The sequence below is a fragment of the Phoca vitulina genome, unplaced genomic scaffold (genome assembly GCF_004348235.1).
Source record: "Phoca vitulina isolate PV1807 unplaced genomic scaffold, GSC_HSeal_1.0 scaffold26, whole genome shotgun sequence".
Classification (NCBI taxonomy): domain Eukaryota; kingdom Metazoa; phylum Chordata; class Mammalia; order Carnivora; family Phocidae; genus Phoca; species Phoca vitulina.
The window spans coordinates 20,777,860-20,792,614 of NW_022589729.1; the positions used below are offsets into that span (position 1 = coordinate 20,777,860).

Consider the following 14,755-nt stretch of genomic DNA (forward strand, 5'->3'; position numbering starts at 1 on the left):
ACACAGGGCAGAACCAGGAGCTGCCAACATGTAGGGCCTTCCCAATAATCCTCCGAGGATTTCACTTCACAGATGAAGAAACTGGAGCTCAGAGAAGTTAAGGAACTGGCTCGAAGTTGTGCAGATAGTAAATGGCAGAGCCGGGATTAAAACTAGGCAACCTGACCCCAGAACCTGCTGCCACCAGATTTTCCCACTCAGCCGTCCAGGCCACTGATATTAAGGTCAAGGATCAAAGATCTGATCACCTAAGAGCTGCCAAGTTTCGCCTGGGACCCTGGAGTTCATGCACTCACCAGACATTGTCTACAGACAGAATCAGTAACACGAACACAGTTAGGTCCTACAGCGGGTTGAATGGTACTCCTCCCCATGCCACCCCCCCAAAAAAGACCTCGGAATATGACCTTATTTGGCATAAGGGTCTTTGCAGATGTAATTAAGGCAAGAATCTCAAGATGAGATCATCCTGGATTAGGGTGGGCCCCAAATCCAATGACATGTGTCTTAGTAAGAGGTACCAGAAGATCCACAGAGACACAGGGGAAAGGCCATGAGACAGAGGTCAAAGTGATGCCACCACCAGCCAAGGAATACCAGAAGCCATCAGAAGCTGGAAGGTGCAAGGAAAGATTCTTCCTTAGAAACGTCAGAGGACAGATGGCCCTGCCAACACCTTGGTTTCAGATATCTGGCCTCTGGAACTGAGAGAGAATGAATTTCTGTTGTTTTAAGCTTCCCAGATTTGTGGGAATATGTTACAACAGCCGTAGGAAATTAATATATATATAATTTATAGGAAACAAGGCATTCAAGGGGCACCTGGCTGGCTCAGTCAGTGGAGCATGTGACTCTTGATCTTGGGGTTGTGAGTTCAAGCCCACGTTGGGTATAGAGCTTACTTAAAAAAAATTAAAAAAAGACAAAGAAAACCAAGGCATTTAAAACTACTACTAAGCTCATAGTTGCCATTTGTCATTAGGTATTTTTCTCAATCAATGAATATAAAATATATTACTATCATGTAGAGGGTAATAAAATAGAACTTTCATAAAATACATGTTATATTTGCAACCCCATCATCTTACAGAGAGGGCAAGTGAATTCCAGAGGAGGCTGTGGAGAAGCAAGCAAGCAGGCTGGTCAGGAGCCCAGTTCCCCTGACTTGTGAGTCATTCCTCTTCCTCCCCAGCCCATTAAGTTATAGGTCACTCACAGTCTTCACCAACTCCCACCAAGGAATGAGAACCGTACTTGTCCAGCAGGATGCTTAGAAACACTTCCTGCTTCCCTCTCTCTGCCTCCCAGTTTTGGTCATGCCAAGGGCACAGTTTACACTCTGTGATTGTTCCAGAAAACCAAAGATTGCTAAAGGCCATTGTGTTAGGTTTGCCCAATCCATGCTATGTGACACCCTAGCCCTTCACGCCACACCCCAGCCCCTCTCTCCCCGCTCCGCCACCGCCTGATTTCAACAGTCCAGGCTACGGTGGATCAGAGCAGCCTGATAAAAGGAGAGCAGGTCTAGAGAGCTGGTGGCACAGGCTGGAGTCTGGTGCCGAGCCAGCACCATGGCACGGTCCATGGCCTGGGCAGGTGAGTAGGCACCGTCCGGGAGAGTGGGCTGGGCCCGGGGAGCTGTGAGGAGGTGAGGATGTGGTTATTAGGGGGCTTCTTGGTGCTGTCTGCAAGGAAGCGGGAGAACTTCAGAGGGTCATTCCATTCCTGTGGGGTCCCCCTGGACTCTTTCAATCCAAGAGACTCCATGCTGCAAGGAGAGGCTTTTCTCAACAGGCTGAAATGGACTTTTCCTCCTTCTGTCCTGCAAGCCCAGAGTCAGCAAACACCACTGCAGTGGGTGGCTTTATCTTTCCCATGTTCTTAGACTTCTGCTTTTGGCCTTTTCCAAGGGATGCCCACTGCCAACGGATTCTTCCCTAATCCCGTGCTGGTTGTCCTGCAAGACAGAGGGCAGCCTGGAGGCCATGACTTTGGGTGTCCTTGCAAGTGTTCACACAGGTTCTATTAGGTTAACAGGAAAATCCAAGGTCACCAGAAAGGTGAAATAAATCTTTCTAAAGGAGTCCTGCTGGGCCCTAGGTCTCCAAGGATGCTGGTAACTCAACCAAGTTCTTGTGAGGTGCAGCGGGAAAGCAGCAGGAAGTAGGGAGCTAGTGGGGGTGAACAGAGGTGCGGAGGACTCACCGAGAGGTGGCATCTCTGACCTAGCCCTTCCACACTGGCTCGCACCAGCCCCAGGACAGGTTTTCTGCTTGTTCCAAAAGAAACGTTCTCTCCTCACGAGTTGGGGTTTTCCTAGAATCTTCCTAAATACTGATGCTCTAGGGAGGGGCAGCCTCTGTTTGCAGAAACTTCCATCAGGTCTGGGACTAGTCCAGGCCAGGGAGGGCCCCTGCTGTCTGGCTGGGGTGAAGGGATGGACACAGTGCCCTCCTGGGTCCCTTTTGGACAAAAGAAGTTTGATTTGGAGGAAACCAACCTGGGCCTACCCCTCTCTGACCATCTCTACCTCCCGGGCTTCAAGAGGCAGATAGGGGCCAAGGAAAATACCAATGACCTCTTAACCTCTGCCTTCTCTCTTGTGCTGCTTTAGGTTTGATAGTTCTGCTGACAATCCAATGGGGTAAGTGGAGCCTTTCTTTTTTATTTTGTTGTTTTGTTTTGTGTTTGTTTGTTTGTTTGAAGTAGGCTCCACACCCAGTGTGGAGCCCAATGCGGGGCTTGAATTCATGACCCTGAGATCAAGACCTGAGCTGAAATCAAGAGTTGGATGCCCCCTTTTCTTGGAGGCGGGGAGGGTAAGTGGTACCTTCTTGAGGCCAGCCCTGGATCCCCTCAGCCCCTTCCCTGGGCTCTGCTGCCTTCCCCACTCACTCTCCAACCCCGACCCCGACCCCCACCCCCACATCAAGAGCTCTTGCCAGATTTTCGTGGGGCTTCTCCTCCAAAGCTCAGCCCCATGCAAGTGTCCTTGTGCCGCGAACAGCCCTGCCATTCCTTCAGGGAAAGTTTTTGCTGCCTTACCTACTAGCCCAACTGCATGTCCATGGGGCCAGCTTCACTGTCAAGCTCTCTCAGGTCTTTCCTAAGGTCACTTGCTCCAAACCTCTGTGCTCTCACAGAGCTGAACACATTTCCCAGTATGTATGTCAGTGTTGCTGATTATTGGCATAGATGTCTCCCCGACCAGGCAGTGAGCTCCTGGAGGGAAGGAGCTCAAGTCTTACCCAGCTCTGCATCCCAGCCCCTTAGCTCCACCTAGACAACATACTCTGCTGGACTGATGGCGTGTAGGGCTCAGGGGAGCCAGGAAGGGCTACTTCCCGTGTCAGACAGGAGAGAGATCTCTGGGGGATGCTCAGCAACTTGGATTCTGGGGTTCCCTTCCCACCCCACCCCATTCCCTGTGTGTCAGGCTGGCTCCTCAGACCCTCATCTTGAGGCTGGGCTGAGACATTAGACAAATAGTTCTCCTCTTGGTCTCCCAGGAGGCAACAGCCTGAGGCCACAGAAATAATAAACATGGGGAAGAAAGGTTGAAGATTTCCCCAAAAGCCTAAGTCCAAGCTACTTCTGGGTTTATGGTATGGTATATGTATTGGTATATATATGGTATATATATTAACAGAGTCTTGCGTGAATCAAGGGTTAATATATGTAAAGCACTTAGAACAGAGCTCGCTATCTGCTAGCAACGTTCTGAGTATTTAATATCTTAACTCTTTATCCATACGACAGTCCTTTGAGGTAGAAACGATGATCGTTCTCATGGTATGGAGCAAGAAGCTGAGTAACCTGGCTGGAAAATGGCAGAGTTGGGATTTCAACCCAGGCATTAAAATTCCAGAGACCTTGCTCTTAACCACCACATTTTATTGCCTCTCTAGTACGAAAATCCATGCATGATATTTGATATAACAGGGTATGATGTAAGAAGAGCCTCCAGGCTTCCTCCTAGATGGTCAGTCCTAGGAGGTATTGTTCCCCAGGTTAACCCTTTGCTTTGAGGAGTTCACCAATCCTCCTCCTCCTGTATCACTGCAGGCTACATTCCCAGCCCCCACTGGCAAGTTCTACTCCTGAGTGGCCTCTGGTTAGAGCCAGTGACGACCCAAGGACTCCAGCTTCTCCTTCGGGAGCAATCGGTCTGCCCAGGGGAGTCTCAGACAGCCCCTCATGCTGTGGGTTTCCACACAGCCTCCAGTAGACACTTTGCACCCCCTTCCCTCTCCCCTGACCTCTCACTGGCCACATGGAAGGCAGAGGGGACTGCAGAGAGACCCTGTCAGGGCTAAAGGAAGTCCTCAGGTCTAGACACTGGCCATAGATGTGCTCCAGTACAAACCCACGATTCTGCCAAGTCCCTGGCATAAAATATTGGCTCGTGCAGCCCACACCCTCAAAGACCGCAAGTTCTGGAAGAAACCTCAGAGACCAAACCGTCATTTTCAGATGGGGACCCTGGACCAGAGCTGAAGAAGCAATCGGCCCAAAGTGCACTTCTGACAGATACAGGAATAAAAATCAGTCTTCTCGCTGTCTGGTTATCTGGTCAACCTAGCATAACACTGACCTCTGTGGGGGCCATCACTGCTAGATCAAACTTCTAGGAACAGACGCCCCGCCCTCCCAAAGTTCCCAAACTTTCTGGGGATTCCAGAAACAAGCTGCCTTTTCCTAGATAAAACAAGCTCTTCATTAGAACCTTATCAGAGATATTAACAAACATAGATTCTCTGCAAGAAATAAAACTTTTTTAAAGCAAGACTAAAACATAAACGCAGGCATGTAACTGAGGCCTCTTCTCTGCTACTTCATGTATTTGCATTTTAATGAAACTTCTGAAGTATTCCAAGCCGCATTTTGAAAGTTCTGCCTCCCTGGCTTCAGCAGGTCAAGAGTCATAGTTAACACTCTCTGGCATTATGTAGGTTCTGCCCCGGGGCGGAGGATGCCAGTCCTCAGCAGACCCTTATGACTGCCATTTCTTTTCTTTGTCCCCAATGGCCAGGCTCTGCCACAAAGCTGGTCTGCTACTTCACCAACTGGGCCCAGTACAGACAGGGGGTCGCTTGCTTCTTGCCCAAGGATGTGGACCCAAACCTGTGCACCCACCTCGTTTATGCCTTTGCGGGCATGAAGAACCACCAGCTCAGCTCTATAGAGTGGAACGACGAGGCCTTGTACCAGGAGTTCAATGGCCTGAAGAAGATGTGAGCTGCTCTGGAGGGGGATGGGAGGTAGAGAAGGCAGGTACCTCTTCTCAGAGCCAGAAATCTTCCCCAGGGCTGCAATTCAGCTACAGACCTGCTGTGTGGCTTTGGGCAAGTTGCATCACCTCTCCGGGCTTTCCTGTGCTTATATGGAAGATGTACGGGTAGAGAGGGACTCTTAAGGGCCCTTCCAGTTTAGGTCTAAGTGGGATCCGGGTTGGGAAACTGTTTCCCTCTGCTGGGTGTGCATGCCCTTCTTCCTCCTAAAGTCTATCCATCCTTTAGCTCAAGTGTTATCACCACCTTGACAAAGCCACTCTGTGGATCTGCCCTTATCTCTGCTTCCTGAGTTCTTTGTCTGTATATATCCCCAGCAGATGGGAGGCCCTTGAAGGCAGGAACATGCCTTTTCTTTCCCAATCTAGAGCTCCCCCATCCAGGCTCTGTGCATAGGGACTTACACAACCCCCATCCCATCAGCGGCCATCAGGGCACCCACCACCCCTTGCTTTCCCCATCAGTGAGGTGAGCCCCAGGAGCTGGCTAGGCATTCAATTCTGTCAATTCCAGCATTTGTGTTGTCTTTCCTAGAAATCCCAAGCTGAAGACGCTGCTTGCCATTGGGGGCTGGAACTTCGGCACCCAGAAGTGAGTCGGCCATGGGCACCTGTACTGGGTGGAGACTGGGTGGAGACCCGACTTACTGGCAAGGGAGAGCCCTGGTCAGGGAATCAGGCCAGGCTGAAGTGTAGTCAGGGTGAGGGAGTCGGGAGGGGAGCCTGGACTCTGGGGGCTGACCTTCCTCTTGGGCTCTTGGTACCTCATTCGGAGGGCTGTGGAGGGGGCTTAGCTCCAGACTGTTACACATCCAGTCTTGCCAGGAGCGCAGGAGAGATTCTGGTCTCTTTCCAGTTTTCAGTCTCTTCCTCCAAGAAATGGGTAGAGGGAGAGTCCCAGCTAATCCCAGACAATATGTAGTGTCTATATTTCTGGAGCTCTAAAACAGGATATCTTATCTGAGAATTTTTGTTCCACTTCTTTTTTTTTTTTTTTTTTTTTTAAAGATTTTATTTATTTGAGAGAGAGAGAGAATGAGAGAGAGCACATGAGAGGGGGGAGGGTCAGAGGGAGAAGCAGACTCCCTGCCGAGCAGGGAGCCCGATGTGGGACTCGATCCCGGGACTCCAGGATCCTGACCTGAGCCGAAGGCAGTCGCTTAACCAACTGAGCCACCCAGGCGCCCTTTGTTCCACTTCTGAGAGTGAGCTTGGCTGTCCAAAATATTGGCATTTCTGGGACATTTTTGAGGAATTATGGAGATAATGGAATGAGATATTTGAACCTAGACTTTTCCTAGAAAGTCCAGAATATAAGGTTCCCAAAGTTCTAAACTGCTCTTTCTAAAACTTTTTGGGTTTTTTTTTTCAAGATTTTATTTATTTATTTGTTAGAGAGAGAGCACAAGCAGGGAGAGTGGCAGGCAGAGGGAGAAACAGGCTCCCTGCTGAGCAAGGAGCCTGATGCGGGGCTCGACCAGGACCCCGGGATCATGACCTGAGCCGAAGGCAGACGCTTAACCGACTGAGCCACCCGGGCATCCCATTTCTAAAATTTTTTGGATCATGAGCCCTTTTGAAAACCTGATGAAATTTATGACCCACCTTCCCCAAATACTGTTTATATGCAGATTTTTTATTGGAATACAGGGGTTCTTAGCCTGGGGATCCCAGCACGTAGACCCACTTAAGAACTGCTGCTATTAATTAAATTAATAAATCAATAGAAAACCAATTAAAATAGGATCAGAAACCTTGAGACACTTCTTGGAGCGATCCTGGGAAATCAGGAGGATGTGGGGAGGGGGTTCTTCGGGCAGCTCGGGATTTCGAGGAGCTCTGGACGAGTAATAGCACAAGCATTTTACGAATGTGAGTTTGAAGAAAATGACTGTGTTAACCCACCAGGGAATGAGGGCAGCAGGCTCTCGGGTTACCCAGATCCTCACTAACCTTGCTGTACTTCTCTCTGTTCTTTTAGAAACTGATTGCTCTTCTTTTCTAAACCTCCACGCTGGGGTGACAGCCAGCTCTGATTCAGGGTAGGACAATTCCCTGAGCAGGGACATGGCAGTAGGTTGGTGGAGGGAATTCAGGGAGGCAGAGCTCCAGGCAAGTCAATGTGCCCTGGGGACAGGACACACTTGTGAGTTGTCTCTTTCCGAGGCCAGGCTGGTAATTCCACGGCAAATATCTCAGCAGCCTCTGAAGCAGCCCTCCCAGCATCCTCCCGGCCCGAACGGCCGGCCACCTATATCCTGAGGAGTTTCTCGCTTGCGTCTGAGGGAGAGAGTGGCCCCCTTGTCAGCAAGGCAGGCCCACACTGTCCTTCATCACCCCACAGGTTCACAGATATGGTGGCGACAGCCAACAACCGTCAGACCTTTGTCAACTCAGCCATTAAGTTTCTGCGCAATTATGGTTTTGATGGCCTTGACCTTGACTGGGAGTACCCAGGAAGCCGGGGGAGCCCTCCTTCAGACAAGCAGCGCTTCACAGCCCTGGTGCAGGTATGGCTGGGTGGGGAAGAGAGTCACCCCACTGGCCAGGGGGGGCCTGGACCGGTGGCCTCACAGGACATGTGGGTGCTGCTCTGTCCCCGGGGCCCACTGCTTCGTGTGTTAGCATAGCACAGACCAGCCCTGTGGTCGGTTTTCAGACTCCTGAGAGTGAGCATCTGCTTGGAGCCCCCAGGGGCCTGTCTGGTCCCTGTCTCTGTGCTCACTCTGAGCTGCCCTTGCAGGACCTGGCCGACGCCTTCCAGCAGGAAGCCCAGACTTCGGGGAAGGAACGCCTCCTTCTGAGTGCAGCCGTCCCGGCCGGGAGAAAGGACATAGATGCTGGATATGAGGTGGACAAAATTGCTCAGTGAGTCTCAGGCGGACGGTAAGGAAGCCGTGCTCTCCGAGGTGGGAGAGGCCACTGCAGCCTGAGCTGCCGCAGGAGTAAAGCAGGTGCTCACCTGTGACGTGTCATTTTGGGAAAGACCGGCCATCCAGCAGCTGACCCAGGAAGGGTCTGCTCACTGTGTCAGCTACTCCAGTGTTCCAGATAGTCTCTTTTGGAATCCTTGCCCTTTTCCTTGGGAACTCAGTTTTAACATCAAGCACCCTGGGAGGGCAAGAGTGAAGGCAGGAGGACGAGTCGTCTGGATTCTGGCACCCCAAAGTGTTGAGTGTGCACCTGCGTGCTTGTTAGAGATGCAGGATCTCAGGCCCTACCGCAGGCCTCCTAAATGAGAGCCTGTATTTGAATGAGGTTCCCAGGTGATTCATGTGCACACGAAAGTTTGAGCAACACTGAGCTAGAGTTGCCTCCAAAATGGTAAAGGCACGAGGTGTCCTGAGGTTGCTGTGGGAAGGATGCCAAAGACGGGAGCCGCCAACCCCACAGTTGGAATGACAATGACCTCAATATTGGGGACTTGTGGGGGGAACTAGGGAGTGCTGTTTGATCACCTCTTACAGACCAGGGGTGAGCCTGCACCCCTGCCTCTTACCATGAGGGCCGGTCCTCGGCCCCACAGTGAGGGCAGGAAGGAGCAAGGAGGGGCTGCTCACTAGCCCCTCACCCCTCTCTCCACGCCTCTTGCAGGAGCCTGGACTTCATTAGCCTCATGGCCTACGACTTCCATGGCTCTTATGAGAAGATCACAGGACATAACAGCCCCCTCTACAAGATGCAGGGGGAGAGCGGGGCAGCAGCCAAATTGAATGTGGTGAGTGGCTGCAGGGGTGAGGCAGGACTCCCCATCCACAAGCCCTGTCAGGTGGCCATTTTTTTTTTTAAGATGTTATTTATTTATTTGAGAGAGAGCAAGAGCCGGGGACGGGGGGCCGAGGGAGAGGGAGAAGCAGACTCCCCGCTGAGCTGGGAGCCTGATCCCAGGACCCTGGGATCATGACCTGAGCCGAAAGGCAGACACTTAACCAACTGAGCCACCCAGGCGCCCCCAGTTGGCCTCTTTTGAGCCTTGAGGCCCTAATGGAAAGGAAAAGCAGGATAACCAAGCAGGACACAGAGTAGCCAGGACTTTTTGTTTCTTTGCTTGTTTCTTTTCTTCTCCTATGCCAGTGCTGAGGGGAAACCTTACTTCTGTGTAGCATCCTGGCTGATATTAGACACAACAAACCAATTTAACAACATCAAACAAAGCAGTGACTCATTGGGAGACTCTTTGAGCTTGAATGTCCAGCGAAAATAGCTTCTTGCTTCCTTCATACCCCCCACCCCATTTCCTTCAAGACAATGGGTAAACTTTCCCTCCTGGTCACTCTGATTGACCTTCTGAAGGTGCTTTCAGAGGTGGAAGCTTTCCCAAGCTGATAACACATCAGGAGATGTCCCTCGGGGCAGGGACCCCTCCACCTTGATCCCAGTCCCTGCAAAGGGCTGGTGTGGTTTCAGGCTGGGGTGAGTGGAGGTTTCCTGCGCAGCTCACCCTGGTGGAGCAGCCCAGAGGGTTTTTATAAGCCCACTCTGCATTTTAAAAATTAAGAACAACCTTATTATTTCTTTTAAAAAAGTAAACAAACAAAAAAAAACCTTAAATAAAAATGCTTTTTAACTTTGAGGAGCCTGAATCTTAGTGTATCAGCTTGGGTAGAACATCTTAGACTTCTGGGGCTCTTTCACAGATAAGGGACACATCTTTGGGCACTTGAGTCAGGCATCCGTAGTTCACACTGAGCCCAGCCCCTGCACCCCCATCTGGAAAACTGTGGGTCCTGGGGAAGCCAGCCCAGCCCAGCCAGGAAATACCCAGAGACGTTCAGCTGAGAGGCGAGGGCCCTAAAGCCCACCAGCACTGTGTTCTCCAGGCTGTGTGCCCTGGATCCACATGGGGAAGGGAGGCCTTTCTCCTCTTACGAAGAGGCCTTCTACTCTCTGCACTCTGTGCCCAGGACTGCTTCTGGCCAGAAGGTGACTTGTCCAAACTTGCACAAAGTGCTATAGAGCTCAGCAGGGGGCCCTGCCCTCTGCCTTCGGAAAGGTCCAGTCTGATCAGAGATAAATCATGTAGACCAGCAAAAAGAAATAAATATGGATATATTAGGTGAAAAGTGTTCCTTACTTAAGTGCTAAGAGGGTATGGAGTAACAGGAGGACTTGGATTTGAACAGAAAGCTTCCTGGGGGAACCCCGTAATCCTGGCTTGAGGGAGGAGTCGTCATTATTTATTTATTCCACATCCTTAGATTGGGTACCTCCGCATGTCACAGGCTGGGGATGTCACGTCAAGTCATACGTGAGGGGGAGGGCCCTGGTCAGGGACACATGAGGGCACCATGTACTCATTTGTTCTTTCTGTCTGAGCATCTAAGTGTCGAGCATTGTTCTAGGCACGAGGAACACAGAGATAAATGAAGCAGACCGCAAAGAGCACAGCGTGATCACAGCAACTCGTTACTGCGTTTTGCTGGACCTTATACCTGCGTCATAGCTTGTAATTCTTACAATTTTAGTTGTTTCTATGTTACAGACAGGAAGCCCAAGGCTCAGCAAGGTTTAGTAAGTTGCTGAGACAGGCAGGGATCTCGGCTGCTTTGTTCCCTGATGCATCCCAAGCATCTAGCCAGGCGCACAATGGGCCATGAATAAATATTGGCTCCGTGAATGGTTGTCTGACTCCAAAGCTCATGCTCTTGGCTAGAGCGCCATGCAGCTTCTCTTTCTCTGGGGTCAAGGATATAAGACAGGACCTAAAGAAGACAGGCCAGGGTTGGAACACTACTAAGGTTGGAACACTGTGAAGCTTCTCTGAGGCCCCCAGCTTTGGCAGACCAGAACCAGGCCAGAGGTAAGGTGCATTAACCCCGCCCCTCCTTGCCCCTCACCAGGACTCTGCTGTGCAGCTCTGGCTGCAGAGGGGTACCCCTGCCAACAAACTGATCCTTGGCATGCCCACCTACGGACGATCTTTCACCCTGGCCTCCCCATCAGACACTGGAGTAGAGGCCCCAGCCACGGGGCCTGGAACCCCTGGCCCCTTTACCAACCAGGGAGGGCTGCTGGCTTACTACGAGGTAGGAGACCCCACAGCCACCCCTAATATGGGCTGGGGTGGGGGGTGCTGCTTCTCCCATAGTTTCTGAATGAGGATATCAGGCATAGCAAATTCTGGCCTGGTGAATTCCATCCATATCTGTCATCTTGGATTATCGTTAAGTCCCAGTGCCTCATTGAATCCAGGGTTCTAGGTCACTCAATCTAGAAGCTCCCGGGTCCTGCAGACTCCCTCAGACAGGAGTTTTCCACTCTCTAGTCTCCTCTTGGCAAGGGGGCACAGGTGCCTCCTCCCCAGCTCTGCCCTCTGCTCCTACAGGTCTGCTCCTGGAAGGGGGCCATTGAGCACAGAATCAAGGACCAGAAGGTGCCCTATGCCTTCCAAGGCAACCAGTGGGTAGGTTTCGATGATGTGGAGAGCTTCAGAACCAAGGTGAGGCCCAGCCCTACTGGGAGGGGGGTGGTCCTGGGTAGGCCCGAGCCTGTCAATAGCACTGAATGATAACATTCAGAACCTCTTCAAAGAGGAGTCTCCTTTAAAATATCTCAACATGTCACAGATCTTCTTGTGATAGTATTTTGTATTTTTACCACCTATTGATCAAGAAAAGACACGATCACAAAAAACAAAAAGTTGCTCTGCATTGAGTACCACTCTTGGAAGAATTTGTATTTTATTTTATTTTATTTTATTTATTTATTTATTTATTTTAAAGATTTTATTTATTTATTTGAGAGAGAGAATGAGATAGAGCATGAGAAGGGGGAGGGTCAGAGGGAGAAGCAGACTCCCCGCCGAGCAGGGAGCCCGATGCGGGACTCGATCCCGGGACTCCAGGATCATGACCTGAGCCGAAGGCAGTGGCTTAACCAACTGAGCCACCCAGGCGCCCGGAAGAATTTGTATTTTATTACATACTTGTATTTGTATTTAACAAAATGCAGATTCTACAGACATATGAAGAGGAGAAATACAGTGAGCTGTATCCTTTTATTCAGCTCATTGACAATATTTGGTGCATGTTCAAATTATAGACCTTTTGATTTACTTATATGACCATCCCGCCATCAACTCTTGCCCAATATTGGTGGTTCAAAACGAGTGCATTTGTGTATTTCTTTTTCTTTTACATTTTTTAATTCAAATTCAATTAATTAACATATAATGTGTTATTGGTTTCAGAGGCACAGGTCTGTGATTCATCAGTCTTATATAACACCCAGTGCTCATTACATCACATACCTTCCCCATGTCTATCACCCAGTTACCCCATCTCTCCACCCCCTCCCCTGCATTTATGTATTTCCATGCCTCTGTCCCCCGTGAGACTGTGACCTCCTGCAGAGGCACCCGCACCTGTTCATCTGGACAAGTCACATCCCTTCTGATGCAGGGCAGACAATGGCAGGTCTTCCTAGAGGCGTAGATCAAGGGCTCTGGGAGAATTGAGCAGGGAGGGTGATCCTGGCTGGAGGAGACAGGCAGGAGAAGGGGTCATGGTGGAAAGGTCTTTGAGAAAGTCTGAAAGCAGAGAAGGTGGGCGGGCCCCAGACCGGCCCTCTCTTCCAACAGCCTGCCTCATGCCAGGGCCCCGTGGCAGGCTTAGGGGACAGGGAAACCCCCTTAAGGGAACACACAACCCTTTCCTGGGGACGACTTGGGGATCTAGTGGAGAAGAGAAGGCCCTCCAGGGAGGAGAAAGACCTAAAGACAGGAAATTGTTCAGATCTCTGGGGAAGCTTCGTCATCCCTATGGTAACTGGATTCATCACAACCAGCAGGCAGTTCCCCCAAACACAGCAGCTCAGCCCAGAAAAGACAGAGATGTTAAAGCTTCGAACCTAAGGAAGTTCACACACATCCACTCCTCACACCTCCACCCTCATGCCCACCCCAGGCCATGCTCCTGTTGAGGCGGGAGGATTCTAGAATGACTTATGCCTGGTAGGGATCAGGACTCGGTTACCTGGACTTCTAGCCCAAGGCTGTGTCCAGGAGCCTGGACCACGCATGGCCTGGGGGTGCTGGAAACAAGAGCCCTGTCTCTGATGAAGAAGCCAGAGGATGGGCTCTGGAGCGGGCCTGGCCGGGCTGCCCCAGACTCCTCCACCTGCGGTCTCGCTCCCCGCACAGGCCAGCTACCTGAAGCAGAAGGGCCTGGGCGGGGCCATGGTCTGGGCGCTGGACATGGACGACTTCGCTGGTTTCTTCTGTAACCAGGGCCTCTACCCCCTCATCAGGGCACTGCAGCGGGAGCTGAGTGAGTAAGGGCTCCGGGACCAGAGGCAGAATTCGGGGCTAGGTTCCCAACACCCCCGCCCTGAGCTGCAGGTCCTGGCTCCTTCTGAGGAAATAACCTTGTCCCAATACTGCGATTTCCCAAATTTCATGCACCCCTGAGGGCTAAGGAAACTGTTGAAACCATTAACCGAGTGGTTATGAAACCGAATGGTTTATGAAACCATAAACCAAAGCAATGCCCGTCAGGGGTGTCGGTAACCGGGGCTTCTCTCTGGGGGCCCTCAGCCCGGGAACCACAGCTTGCTCCTCTCTTCAGAGGGAAAGCTTGCACTCAGCCCGCAGTGCAAGACCCCGGGGGCCCTCGCCAGTGTGTGGCTGCTCTGTGCAGACGGTGGATGGCCATCGACTGCCTCTTACCTGTGTGGCCCCCGTGTGGCCCATCGAGCTGTGCCGCAGCCGTGGGCATGGCGTTGTCGGGCTGTTCTCTGCCTGTGGGTGGGGATCCCCTGGGGGAGACTTGGCTGACTCTTCCCTCTTTCCCCAGGTCTTCCCTATATGCCTTTAGGCACACCAGAACCGGAAGTCCCCACACCACGCCGGCCTTCCGAACCTGAGCGTGGCCCCAGCCTTGAACAGGACACCTTCTGCCAAGGCAAAGCCAACGGGCTCTACCCTAACCCTCGGGACCAGACCAGCTACTACAGCTGTGTAGCGGGGAGGCTGTTCCAGCAGAGCTGCCCTCGGAGCCTGGTGTTCAGCTCCTCCTGCAAATGCTGCACGTGGAGTTGAGCGCCCGAGGCCTCTGGAGCCCCAGCCACCAGGCCACTGGGGTCACTCCACGGCCTGCCTCCCCAGCTCTCCCCAGGGGCTGCAATCCTGCGGACCTCTCCGGTCTTTCCATATCCAAGCATTCTGCTCTCAGCCGTGGTTCCTTTTGTTCTGGCCCTCCTGGGATGCCTCTTTTACTTGCAAAATAAATCTGTGGTTTACACCCCACTGCCCCTGGGTGTGGTGACTTACAGCGCCTCTCTAAGCACACTGTTGGTTCAAAACTGGGGAGGTGGGGAAGCCAAGAGGAGAGGGTGGCATAAGGCATGCAGAGGTGTGAGCCAGGTGAGAAGGTGGCCCATTCTGGGCGTGACAGGCCTTGCGTCACGTCTCACCACCTTCCAGCCAGCAGCTTCCAGGGCCCAGGTGACCTCACCGGAGAGCTTTTC

The 14,755-nt window shown here is 51.7% G+C and overlaps 1 protein-coding gene across 2 annotated transcripts; it reads left to right on the forward strand.

Annotated features, from left to right (window-relative positions):
- Positions 1-1,519: 1,519 nt before the first annotated feature.
- On the forward strand, positions 1,520-14,327 carry CHIT1 (chitinase 1). Of its 2 annotated transcripts, XM_032422443.1 has the most exons (11): positions 1,520-1,596; positions 2,615-2,644; positions 5,033-5,234; positions 5,826-5,882; positions 7,635-7,800; positions 8,034-8,158; positions 8,885-9,008; positions 11,131-11,316; positions 11,616-11,729; positions 13,431-13,557; positions 14,083-14,327. In XM_032422443.1, exons 1-11 carry the CDS (start codon positions 1,572-1,574, stop codon positions 14,325-14,327), a joined length of 1,401 nt encoding a protein of 466 aa, XP_032278334.1. In that variant the 5' UTR covers positions 1,520-1,571. The 2 variants fall into 2 exon arrangements, with proteins under 2 accessions (XP_032278334.1, XP_032278335.1); XM_032422444.1 differs by lacking the exon at positions 5,826-5,882.
- Positions 14,328-14,755: the final 428 nt, after the last annotated feature.